Raw genomic sequence first — 13,629 nt, forward strand, 5'->3', positions numbered from 1 at the left:
TAGGTGTGTGAGGTTTACTCCCAATGTAGAGGGGTAAAGAACCTTGTTCTCTAAAGACTACACTCTTTATGGGCCCAGCAGACCTGGATGTAGAACAGACATTTAGGCTGAGGGGGAAAAAACCTAAGGTCTTTCAAAATTAAAAAGAAAACAAATAGTAATAATAATAATAAAAAAAAAAAAAAACTTGCCAGGGCTCTGGGGTAGCACCAGCCCTCCCTGCCCCTGCCCAGGACTGTGCCCTGGTCCCTGCCCAGCCATGGGCTCCCCAACCCCAACCTGCAGGTGACTGCCCAGCCCCACGGCGGTGCCCAAAGAAGTTGGGGCTGCCCCTGGGGTGTCTGGACAAAACCTTTGTGTTAGTTACAAGTTGCAAAGGATTGACTTAATGCACTTTATACTAGCACATAAGCTCTCAAACATCTGCTGGTTTTGACAGCTTAAGAAAACCTGTCTGATTTGTGGGGATGAGTTGAGTTTGGTCCCCCATGTGCATGTTAAGCATCAGAAAAATTATTATCTTCTTATAGATTTTCTTCAGTGGTGAGGCATAGATTGACTATTAGAAACCTGCTTTAAGGCAGGGTTGCTTTCTTGGCAAAGGTGGTTTTTTTCTTCCATTGAGAAGTCATGCCTGCCCTATTTGAAATGAGAGGGTCGACCAAAAAATCTCTTTTTGCTGGTAGGTTTGGTGTAAAATCCATTTCTGCCTTTAGGATTTTTTTTTCCTCGCTTGTAGTCACGTAATAGCACTACTGATAAGATCTTACTATATATGGGATAAAAGTTATCACCTTTGAATGTGTAAGTACATTTTTTTTGCTCTTTACTAAACTGTTTTCTCCTCCATTATTGTTTCTAGATCAACCGGAGAGGAATGCCTCCCAAAGGCGGTGGAGAGATACTGTTTGCCTGCCCAGTGAAGAAAGTCTTGCAGCCCATTCAATTCACAGACCCTGGCAAAATCAAGCGCATCAGAGGAACGGCGTATCTTTTTTTTTTTTTTTTTTTTTTTTTGACGCTTGTTAAAGAGGGCAGGGTGAACATTGTGTAAACATTGCAGACATTGTGTAGAAGGATCATGCAGACAATTAGATCTCAGCATTGTGTCTCAAAGACGCTGTGTTCAGAGCAGTGTTGTGTTCTACATTGAATAGTGGGCATCGTGGCTGTTAATGATCCTGGCTGGATGTCGGATGGGTACTTTAAGTCCCATTTACACCTCACTGCACACGTGAATGGAGTTATTTGTTGTGTTATAAAAAGCAATTTCTTATCCCTTTAGCCTCCAGTAATACCACTGGAGGTGGAAGTAGGGGAGGATGTATTTCCCTCACAAAGAAAAGAGTACAAAATACTGTTGTGGAGTACTGACTTTTGCAAAGAGAATTCCACATATCGTTAATGTTTTTTTCTTTCCTTCTCTCTTGTTGTTTCTGTACTGTATCTTTCATGAATCTGCTGTCCCCATAGGAAGAAGGCAGAAATCCCTGACAGGCAAGGAGTGCTAAAGCTTGTATTTCATGAGGCCCTGTTCTCTCCTGGGCATTGGCCATCTTGTAGTTCAGCTCATAATTATGAGAGATCTGGCTTTGATCAGCTTGAAAGGAAGGCAGGAATGAGACAGGTTGGCTGCCAGAGGCGCAGGATTGGAGCCTAGCCCTCCATCTACCTTATGATGTGTTCTTGTAATCGTGAGAATGGGTTGCTTTGAACCCACTCTGCAGCTGCAGCATTTGGATGAGTCAAGCACTCCCGCACAAGAGCAGTTTACTAGGTGCACGTGCTGTAGAGCAAAGGAGGCAGCTCGGTGTGCTTGTGGTAGTGTTTGTCATGGTCTTTCTAAGGAGAAAGTCACTTCCTTATGCCCCTGTCACCTCTCTCATAAGTAGTTCTACCACTCGCCTTTAATTTAAGTTACATAATTTCTACATAATAAAAATGGAAAGACAGGATTTCTTGTTGCTAATTCAGGAGAAACTCACCCATCACTGTCTTTTAATACTACAGGAAAAGCAGAGCATGCAGGACTTCCTGCATCATAAGAAAGTGAAAGATGATAGGACAGCAACTGAAAATCATCAAAGGACATCTTTAAGACAGATGTTTACCTTGTCATAATAAGATGTTCTGCACATGTTCTGTGTACCTCACCTCAAGATTTATCAATGAAAAGATTGTAGAAAACACTGAGCACATGTGCTTCTTTAAGTATAGGCTGGGGTTGGGAAGTGGACCAGCATTCATGGACAGATGTCTAAGGCAAAACCACATTATCTGAAATAATGCATTGGGACCTCTTGGCCACTTTTGGTAGTTTAAACCATCATCTGGTTTAAATTTCTCTGTGATTACAATGAATTCCTTAGCTCGGAAGTGTAGATACTCTGTCAGAGTGTCACCACAGATGGCAAACAGAATGGTGGAGTCTGCAAGGAGCATCCTGAATAAGTTCCTACCAGACATTTATATCTACACAGATCATATGAAGGGGGTCAACTCTGGAAAGTGAGTATCCAGCTTTCACAGTTAACAGAAATACAGCTCTGCATCTGTTTGTCTGCTAGTGTATTCTGATCTGTTACTGCACTGAGCTTCACAACACGCTCTTCTGTTTTGCCGACTTGGAATAAATATTCCTCACAACAAAAAAAGATGGAACGATTGGCAAGTTACATTTGTTTTCCCCTTGATACAGGGACAGAAATTGTGTGCTTTCCTAAACAAGGAATCATCTACCATTATTGCCACTAAAGGGAAACCTGAACTTTCTTTAGCCTTAAAGCTGTTTAAAGTGAGATTAAGATCAGAGGTGCCATGGTATGGTGTGAAGACTAATGTTTGAATCTGATTGTAGACCTCCTGATGGAAATGGTAGCATTCGGGATGGGATCAAACTGTTTTCTGAAACGTTTGATCCGTGTGGGCTGTCCTGTTCTTTACTATGACATAAACAGTTGAAGGAGTGTCTGGCCTTTTACTGGCAAGGAGTAGAACCCCAGTTAGACGACAATTATGAGGCATGAACTTACTGTACTTCCAGATTTTTTTTGTTAAAAGAATGCAGAAGTGATGCATATAATTCAGACAGTTTTACTGAGAGGCTTTTGTTGTCCTCTTGTCACTTATAGCTTGGAAAAGGTCACTTGAGGTTGGAGAAGATCTTGGTAACTGACTTGTTTGTTGTCTTTCCGTATGCTCAAACCCAAGCATGCACGCTTTTTTTTGGTGCTAGCTTGGCATGTAACTGCTGGTGCCCAAGGAAGGGGTATCTCAACTAGAAAACGGGCTAAAACGCCATGGCACAAGTGAACACAGGAGAACAAATGATAAATTGTTAGTCCTTTCTTAAAAGGATTCAAAAGAAAACTTTTTTTTTTCTTAATTCTGACACCTGTTTCATACTATGCAAATGACCTCACATCCTTGGATCATATCATATTCTTCAGAGAAGCTTGTAAAATAACAAATTGCGTTATCATGGCAATATGCTGTATTGTAATCCTTGTCTGTAAAGTCTTCCAGGCTCTTTGTCTAAAGACTTGGATATTAGGAAAAAGATTATAATCACTGGGCTGTTGATGTGTTAGAATGGATTGCCAGGAGGACTTTCCACCTCTGGAAACTTCTAAGAGCAGGTTGACCAAAGGTAGATATGTTGTCCTTGTCCTGCAATGTAACAGGGGACTGGGGCAAGAATAGGGATTGAAACACAGAGGTGAATCAGCTATGTGACTAGGAAAGTTTTACTCGGTAGATGGCATCTCAAGATGTGGTTTTGTTTGCGATGTGGCCACAGACATCCTGTATAATCTTGAGTAAGCTGTTCTGATCTAGGTTTTGCCTTGTGCATGTATATATAAAACGTGTCTCTTTCCTGGAAGAGGTGGTGAGAAGGCAAAATCCATAAATGATTTTGTGGCCAATACCTCAGGAATAAAGACCTCATAGACATCAAGAGCTGTATCTACATCTAACATGTAAAAACAAATACTTCATCCATCATTTTTTCAGAAATGCTGAATGCTTCCAAGACTAATGTAGATATTTAAATTGCTTACAAGGGTTTTGGTCTACCCCTTGCTGTTAATAGAATGTGCCGTCTACTCAGCACTTCTAAACAGTTACGGTTTTGTATGCTGCTAAATGGTAACATCATTTTTATGTAGTGTTGAGGTAAAATGTTCAGAAAAAGTCTCAAGTATGTTTCAGGGAGGTTTAGCTTCTGGAGGCATTTCTGAAAATGGAATATAAATGCCGTTTGAAGTATTGCCCTAAAGATAAATTATTACATTCACAAGTCTACAATAATCTAAAAAAAAATTGACTCTAAAGTATTTTTTTCCTTTCTGGTCCTTCATCATATTTAATATGACAGGATTGTAAATCTTGTGGCTTCAGGTTGTTAACAATAAGCAGGATTTTGAAACCCTTCTTTTCTGGGTTAGGTATGGGGTTTAGGGGTTTTATTTTGTTTTTTATCTGTCTGTAAAGTGGAAGAGTAAAGTGAGCTAAGGCAGCGCCATTACATTTAGTATTTTCATGGATAGTCCATGCAGAAGACTAAAGAATGGAAGAGGAGGAGAAACTGAAGTCCCCTCCCCCCCTTGCTGGTGCTCATGGCTTCCTAATGCTGCCCTGCCATCACGTTCAACAGGAATGTGGTGCCAATATGTTTGCAGTATACCTGATACTAGTCTCGTGCCACTTTGGCAAAGTTCTGTACTGCCGGGTTCCCGGTGCTTGTGTCGGCAGGACAGGGAGGGAAAGTGGTATATCTTGTTGTTTCCAGTGCTGTCTCTGTTTCGTGATGAGCAAGAGCAGCGAGGGCAAGTTGTACCCGTCTGTGCCCTGCCCAAACCAAGCCTGGCTCTCACAGTACAAAGGATCGAACTGGATCCCCTCCACAATGCCAGTAGCTTCAGGAAATACATTACTTGACCATCTTTTACCACCACTGCTGTCACTCTAGGCAGAGACCTTCTGGTTTTGTTTTGAAAATTTGCAGCAGAAAGTTTGTCTGTGTAGATGGTCGCTAATACTGTCTAAACATGCACAAGGCACTGGATGGTTTTAATTTTTGTTTGGGCAGATTGCCACATGCTACTGAACATTAAGAAAACCTGCTAGGGGACATATTTATTAAAGGACACTTCTCCAAATTGTAGCCCTTAAGAAACAGTGTCTTTGACACTGTTGCTGTCTTGGTTGGTAGATCTCTGTTTCAGGGAAAGGAAAGGAGAAGAGGTGCATCTTTAACATCCCCTCCACGCTGCTCAGCAAGTACAGGCAGTTTGGTATGGGTGGGAACCACTCATACTTTTTCATTCCCTCCCTACTGAAATGCCTCTAGAAGAACTGTTTTTGTCTAGTACTGGGTTAGTTTGTGTGTACTGGTGTTTGGGGTTTGTTTGGGGGGTTTGTTGATGTTGGTGACATTCCTTACCGTTTTGGGTCACTGGGACCATTTTAATTAAAAAGTGTGGTAGTGGAGGCAGCCAGAGTCAAAAAGCCATGAGAAGTACTATATGTGGAGAAAAGTTAAGCTAACCTTATTCTGAATGGCTAGCTGTTGGTGCTCTTCTAGGGCCTATGAATGAGAAGACCTTGTGATTTTCCTTTGTACAATTTCTCAGCAAGCTGTATTCAGTCATCTGTGAATTTCTTGTAGTAGAAGCTTCTAATGCTCACAATAGCATTTTGTGGTATGCTGAGCTCTGTGGAAAATAGGTGCTTTTGTTTTTCTTCAAATAATTTGTTCAGAATTCTTACATGGCTGTAACAATTTGGCTGGTGTTGAACTCTAAATGAAAAGAAGTGTTTGGATATACAAGTGATGTCAGATCAAACTCTTTTTTTTTTTTTTTTTTTTTTTTTTTAACCTGGTTCCATGGTTATACTCTGATATTGCTAAATATTGAAGCTTCCAGGGAAAAAATTGGGTCCTTAAAGAAAACTGTTGTTTTTTGGTTTTTGTTTTTTTTTAATATGACAGAGAAGAAACTCCAGATACTCTGGAAATGTTCATCAAACATGAATTAAGCGAATGTGAAAGAGATTGGGGGGGGGGGGTTTAATAAAGGTGGGTATTTCTAAGGCTTGTGTGGTCATTTTTAAGAGTTTGTTTCAGGAATGACCGGCACAGTGGATTTGGGGCCATGCGTTGCTGATTTTAACCTTGAAGTGCTGGTGTTAATGTTTTTTTTCCAGTGTAAATCAAATGTATGGAACGGGGAGTTTCTCAGCAAGTCCAGATTCATGGTATTGTCCCATGAGTGGAGCTGTTTGTGACTTGAGGAGAAGGTTGACTGGACCAGTTCTTGGCTTGTTATTCAATTTCAATTCAAATTTTTTGAATCAAATGCACTTTTCTTTCCCTTTCTTTCAGATCTCCGGGTTTTGGGTTATGCCTTGTTGCAGAAACCATCAATGGCACTATTCTCAGTGCTGAGCTAGCCTCAAACCCTCAGGGCCAGGGAGCCGCTGTGCTGCCTGAGGAATTGGGCCAGAATTGCGCTAAGCTGCTGCTTGAGGAGGTCTACAGGGTAAGTGGCCCATATAGCCTGTGTGTATAACTGAAGGGAAAGAAGGTGATGCCCTGAGGGTAAAGGAAGAGTTGATTTGAGAGCACCCTCAGACTGGTTAGATCCAGCCAGAGAAATGATCTGATGCTGCCAGGGTCTTCTTAATCCAGGTGAGAAGTGTTTTCAAATTATTCCATGAACAGTATAATGACTTATTGTGCCATGCTATTTCCCATGCCCAAGGTGTGTTACCATGAGTTGCATTAGAGACAAACGTTGCTTTTGTTGCATGAGAATTTAGTTGGGTTTACATGGGCTGTTATTTTGGGGGGTGTGTGTTTTTTTAATAATAAGGTGGAGTTGTAACCGAGTCAGGGCTCTGACACTCGTGGTGCAAATGCGGCACTGTGAGTAGGTGGAGGTGTGAGGAAGAAGAGCAGCCAGTCTCAATGTTGGCTGCTTTACTGTGATGAAGACAGTCAAATGTGTTGAGATCTGTTGCTTGTACAAGGAATTGGCCAAGTGGTTCTTTGGAAAGGAGCTAGGACAGTGATTGCTTAGAAATCTGAGTGCATTACAGCCTTCCACAGGATAATTTTTTGTATTAGAAATGCTTGTTTTCATTTGTGGTGAGGTTTTTATGTGGATGACCAGCTTTCAGTCTTACAAATGATTTAGTGATTAGAATCAGAGCGAGAGTTTCTGATTTAATAAAGAACATAACCGCTTTTGTTGTTTATCTCAACAAATGTCAAAATAAGTAGCTATTAGTATTGGCAACATGTATTTGGCCTTTAGGAGGCAGTCATCTACAAATTGTACTCGGTGCTTAAGAAAGTAATTGCTTTGAATTGGAAGTAACCTGATAGGATTTACAAAACATTAAAAATGTCATTAATGAGATTCTGTATTAGGTAACTTAGTTATAAAAATGCTTCTTAATCTCATACATTATATCCATGCTTGCGCTAGCTCACTTATCTGTTTTTATGCTATCTTTTGCTTTCCCTGATACAAACCCTTCTTCTTTCCCTGTTTGAATAACTAGCTTGCCCACTTGCTCAATTAATATTCCATTAATATTTCATTCTGTCTTGCATTAATATTTTTTTTCTCTTTCTTCAGTATATGCTGGGACTCAAATATAATTGTGACATTCCTGAAGGAAAATGTTCCTTCCTCCACTCCACATATGTCTAAAACTTTATAGTCTTAAATGTACCATGGTGCTAGAGGATAGGGGAAATGCACATAACCTAGGTGCTATGAACAGACTTTGACACTACCTTTTCCCTTTCTCTTGAATCAATCCTTGGGTCCTCCAGGTAAATTGTTAGTCCTCCCTTTCCACATAGATGCAAGCAGCGGAGAAGATGCTGTTTTTCTTCCCAAACTGAGCTGCATAGGTGCTTGTGAAGGACAGCGTCATCCAGACAGCCATGGACTACCAGTATAGTTACAGGCTTGCAGCAACTCTGCTGACTGTCCAGACTGGTAATGTGGTTGTCCGCAAAATTGCGAGGGATTGTTTCTAACCCAGGGTTCTTACATAACAGAGATGCTATAAACAAATGTTCTTCCTGAGGACAGTTGATATGCCTTGCATTTGAAAGTTCAGCCCTGAATATACATGGAGAGCTAACAGGTACTCACTGTGATGAAACATCTGTGTGTTTCCAGGAGCAACTGAGTGTGGTGACAGTCAGCTATTTTTATTTAAATGGGATGAACTGTAAAATATTGCAGCTTCAGTCTTTGAAAAAGAACTAAAATTCAGTACATCTGTTGCTTTGCATAAACCTCTTGGAAAAGATGTTCAGATAGTCAGATGATAGGAGGCATCAACAATCCCATTTCCTCATGTTTTTACCAGCAGCAGTAGTTACTTATTTTCCTTTGAAAGCCATCCAGCACTTGATAGTTTGAAACAAATGAGGGAATCTGTCCAGATATTATACTTTCTGCAGAGATAGTTGCCAGAGAACCTGCAAAATGAGGAGGTCTGGAAAGGCCATGACCAGTTGTCTGCACTAATGTCGTGAATCGCAGCCATTTGAATGTGATGAGTGAAATTCTGCAAAGCAGACCAGGATAGTGAAGATCTCAGAGGAAATCGGAGAAATGTATTTGGGGAAGAAACAGGGAACCCTTGGGTCAGGCAAGTCTTTGAATGTTAAGGTGATGGGTCATCAGGTTTCAATGTCTTTGGAGATCAAGTTCTCCTGTGGGTGAATGAGATTGTTAGCTGTGATCTGCCATGGCACAGCAGGCTCTCTGGAAGGTCATTTCCTTGTGGGCCTCTTCAGATCAGGTCAAAGAGTGACTGACAAGTGCTGAGCACTGCATGGACTGCTTTTGGCCCTCCCCTGCAGCCGTTCTCTGTGGAAAAATTGTTGTTTGTGAGCCTGTCTGATAACAGTGCTGCTTACCTGCTGGATGCTCAGCCCTCATTCAGTGTTCATGCATTCCCCGCTCCCTCTGTCATAGGCAATACAGTGTCTTTTGTTTCATGGTTTTCAGAATGCACTCTTGCATTTGTGCATGACAGACAGGCACACAGATTCACACGCAGCCCTAGCCAGGCATTTGGAAAGATGGACTTTGTCATTGACTTCACTTTCTTTAACATAGGTCAGTGTGATCCAGTGTTGACCACAGAGAGGATATAAAAACACCTTGCAAAGTATGCAATGTTTGCTTGTTTTGAAGAAACTGTTTGTTAAGTTTCTTTGCCCAGATTTATGGATTAGCTGTCTAATGAAACAGTTTAAAATTTGCATCCTGGCAAAGCCGTGCCTGGGACAAGAACAGGCTGCTCTGAGCAGGCAGTCCTAAAGCCCTACTCTCTTTACTCTGGCTGCTCACTGAATACAGGGTTTAAGAGCGAATTTCTCTCCCTGTGCTTAGATTCCCTACTGGGGATGAGTTTTATGGCATAAGACTCTTTCTCACTCTGTCTTTGGCTATAGGTGCTGTGCTCCAGGAGATGGGGAGAGGGTTGATCAGAAAGGGGCATCTTGGGAGCATTGGAGATGATTCGCTGCAGAAGGGTTTTAGCTGTCAGTCACCCACAAACCTACCAGAGTTCGGTATTGTTTAAGGGGCCCTGAGGCATCTGCTACAGTGACAGCTGAATGCTAAATGGTCCCTTTCCTAAGCCTTCAAAAAGAAATTTAAGAGGACATTCTGCTCAGAATCAGTGGAGCTTGGTTTATGTACATTTATTGACTGAAGGATGTCAGGGCTAATAGACTAATAACAACTGGCAGAGTGCTAATTACAGTGGCCCTGAAAGAGGGACATGGAGTGATTAGCATTGTCCTTACAAATCCTACCTGAGCTTAATTGTTGAAGGCCAACATGAACTTTCCCCTTGTCTTTGAAAGGTGCTAGTTATGGGAACTTTATGTAAATGGTGAGTGGCAGGATGAGAAAGCCTAGAAGAACTGGAAAAGGATTGAAGGTTTATATTTCTTGTGACTGGGAGAACCAGAGGAGAGTGCAATGCCTATTTAAAGTTGAGCTACTTAATAAGGGTGAGTTGTTATCGGGGCTTGAGAGGGCAGGAGGGGTAGGGCTGTTGTCTTATTTAACCAGAGATAAGATGACTAAAGCACCTCAGGTTTCTTGAGGCACGCAAGTATGTATGTGCAGGAAAGTGAGGAAATTGTGCCTGTGCCAAAACACTGCCAAGACTAAATCAAACCTAGAGTTAAGCTCAGAAGAATAATCCTCCTTGAAACACTGTTGTCCAATATCTGCAATTATTTTTGTACGTGTATGTAGACTGTAGTATTTGTATTGCCACATTTCAAAACAGACTGCATTTTAAGAAATCTGTGTCTCTAAATTGTGTGCTGGATCTGGCTGTGTTGTCAATGGGAACAATAATGGAGAAGCTGCCATAAATTGAAGTGTTATGGTCTAGAAGCTGCATCCTGAACCGCTAACGAGTGCCAGCCGTTTTGGAACAAATGTCAATACTTTGGCTCTGACTTCGCCCATCCCAGTTCCAGTGGGAAGATTGCTTTGAGTTTGGACACTTGAATAAGCAGCAGGTGGATTGAGAGAGAAAAGTCGGCCTCCCTGAGAGAGGCATTTGCTTGTGTTTCATTAGACATAAGTTACTGCTCTCTCAGGGTTTGATTACAGGCAGATCACTTAATTTCCCTGTATGGCAACTGCCTGTGTGCGAGTGGGCATAACAGTGCATTGCTAATGCACAGCAATAGAAGGGATGACTCTGACTCACTGCAGCAAGAGAGACTTATGTAAGTAGCGAAGATGCAATGGATATATCATGTTTTGCTGTGTTGTACAGGACATGGTTGCCTCCATGCTGGCTGAAGCCTTTGTATAATTTGGGTCTTAAAAATAGGTGCTTTATAATGTTTTCAGCTTAAAAAACAAAACACACGCACAAAAACAAACCCAGAAAAGGTAATGTCTTCATGCAAGTGGTAAAGAGCATTTTAAGTGGCTGACTATAAATACAGAGAATACAGAGAGCCTGTATCTGAAATGCTTCTTACTAAACTCTCAGCTGCTTCTTGGAGATGTTTCAGATTTGCTAATGCAGCTGGTGAGAACCGCTGCTCTAGAGGGCACCAACAAATTCTGCAGGTACCTTGTTCACTCAAGATGGAGCACAGTTTTCTTCAGCCCCATAGAGGACATTAGGCTGAATGCGTAAACCCCACTATGGTATGGTAGTTTTGCACAGTTAACACCGAAAGGGCTGCTGTAGGAGACAGCAGAGCAGCTGCTAGGAGGTAGATGGCCGTGGAGCTGGTACGTAACAAAGGTGCATCCTTTCATTACATGAAATGTAGAGTTTTTTCAGAGCAGAGCTGAGACTTGTCGCACTGAGGCAAGGCTATCTAGAAAATTAAACCTTCAGTAACTCTTCTTGGAAAGGTCCTCCTTTCTGCCTTCTTGCTGAGTAAATGCACTGAAGTTTTCACATTATGTTTTCTTAATCTATGTATTCCTAGCTTCATTTTGCCCCTCTCTTGCCTTTTTGGATGGTAATGATACCTCTTAAAATGTTGACAGGCTGCTCCTTGCCGGCAAAGCTGTTGGTATTTCTTGTTACAGAGTTTTAAAAGGGTTACTTGTCAGTTTTGCTCTCTCTAGAGATTCTGTTCAGAGGGTTTAGCATCAGGCCTCTGATTCAGTTGGAAACTGTTCACAGATTTCTCATGGCTTTGGACCAGAATGAATATGAGGAAAATCCAAAAGAACATTATGCCAGATATTTTTTCTATTTTCAATGTGTTTGTATAGTCATAGTTAGTAAATTCTCTCTACAGAAATCTTGAATGAATATATTAATTTAATTTTAAATAATTTTAAATTTATTTTCAGACTTTGTAAACAAACCAGCCTTCCAATTCCAATTTACATATTCATTATAGTTACCTCCCCCCATACAAAACAATCTACCCTGCATGTATTTCTTCACTTATTTTGAGTGTAGCATTTGTAGTTCTACATTTTTGTGTGTGGCTCTTTCACATAGCAGCAAATACACTTCTTTCTATTATAAATACAAGGAAAAATGCAAATGTAAAACACAAAAACTAGCAGTAGGGGCTTTGGTGGAGGTGTAGGAAACAACTTTTAACTTGCTGTTTTGAGGCTGTTACAGCTGAACTGTTTGTCCAAATGTCACTTTTAAAATGTTAAAGTGCTGCAATTCAGATACATCAATAGTCTTCAAATGCACATGAACTATAAAGTAACATCTCTTTTCAGCTGACTGCAGAGAGTGAAATACAGAAGTTCACTTCTCCCTGCTGCTTGAAGCTGTTCATTAAAGTTCAGAAATCCTTCATTGCTTTCATTCTGTGATGTTAGAAGTGAACAGGTTGGAAGAGTGGGAAGGGTTCTTTAATGTGACATTGTTATTGGATTTTATTTTTTTTTACTTCTGTTCCTTTCCCAACCTGCCTTGTGAAATTAATGTCATTGTTACAAAATCTAGATTTTTATCTTTTTGGCCCTTAAAAATTGAGAGCGGTTATAGCAGTTATTCTGCCTTTTAAGTAAATCTTTCTCCTCCATTACTCTCCTCCCATCCCAATTTCTGGTTTGTACAGAGATTAATTATTAAAACATTTTGGTCTGCAGGGAGGCTGTGTAGATTCAACAAACCAGAGCCTTGCTCTGCTCCTCATGACCCTTGGACAACAGGATGTTTCCAAAGTCCTGTTGGGACCTCTGTCTCCGTACACGTAAGTTTCGTTCAGCTTAATTACCCAGTCTCGTTTAATTCGCTAGTTATACCACACAACTAGCTTTTGTATATGGAAGACTTTGCCTGTGGCTATGAGTAGAACAACTTACACTGTCTTCAAAAGAGACATGTAGTTAAGTTACCTTGTGTTTATTTGTACATGTTGGAAGATGATTTCCTTACTGTTATATATTCTTCCTGGTTCTGAGGCAATTAAAATTGCAGAGATGGGGCTTATTGTTGGATCTCGGTCTTGGATTGGATGTCTGCATCAGTTAGCTTTTTTGTTGCCTAGCATACGCTGTCATGTTTTCCTAATGATCTCCCTGCAGCTCTGGCAGTAAATGCAATGTGTTTTGAATGGCTAGCCACGTGCCGAAGATACGACAGCCCAAAGGAAAGGGCTCTGAAGTTCAATTCATGAAGCTCTCTGCAACCCCAGAGCTTTAGCCCTCTCATGCAGTGGACTTCTATCTTGTTTTTTAGCCTCAGTTTTTACTAAAGGTTTTTCTGTGGCTGGTAGTGGTTTAGAGGAGAGAAAAGTGATATACTTCTTCTCACGTTGCTAATTGCAACACACAGGTTAGGATAAAGTGCATCCTGTATCAAGAATTTCATTTACTCTAGCTGGCTGACAAGTGATTGACTAGACCACAGTTGTTCAGAGACTGAATTGTTGTTCTTTGAGCAAGACAGGGGTGGAGGGTTGTTTATCTGACAATGATAACCAAACGACAAGACCATGAACTGCCCTTTTTCGGTTATCATGGTACCGGTGCTGTATACATGATAGGTACAGTACTGTGATAACTGAAGAATGGTGGTGCCATCACGTGATAGCTAGAAATCGCCTCAGTGCTATCAAAC

At 41.1% G+C, this 13,629-nt stretch overlaps 1 protein-coding gene across 1 annotated transcript in view; it reads left to right on the plus strand.

Annotated features, from left to right (window-relative positions):
* The window catches only part of RCL1 (RNA terminal phosphate cyclase like 1), a 30,881-nt gene that overhangs the window by 10,347 nt on the left and 6,905 nt on the right, over positions 1 to 13,629 (plus strand). The window contains exons 5-8 of the mRNA XM_067315441.1: positions 863 to 987; positions 2,383 to 2,508; positions 6,389 to 6,545; positions 12,657 to 12,760. Coding sequence (XP_067171542.1) covers positions 863 to 987; positions 2,383 to 2,508; positions 6,389 to 6,545; positions 12,657 to 12,760 — 512 coding nt within the window. The remainder of the gene's footprint in view (positions 1 to 862; positions 988 to 2,382; positions 2,509 to 6,388; positions 6,546 to 12,656; positions 12,761 to 13,629) is intronic.

Source organism: Apteryx mantelli, chromosome Z, assembly GCF_036417845.1.
Source record: "Apteryx mantelli isolate bAptMan1 chromosome Z, bAptMan1.hap1, whole genome shotgun sequence".
Lineage (NCBI taxonomy): Eukaryota > Metazoa > Chordata > Aves > Apterygiformes > Apterygidae > Apteryx > Apteryx mantelli.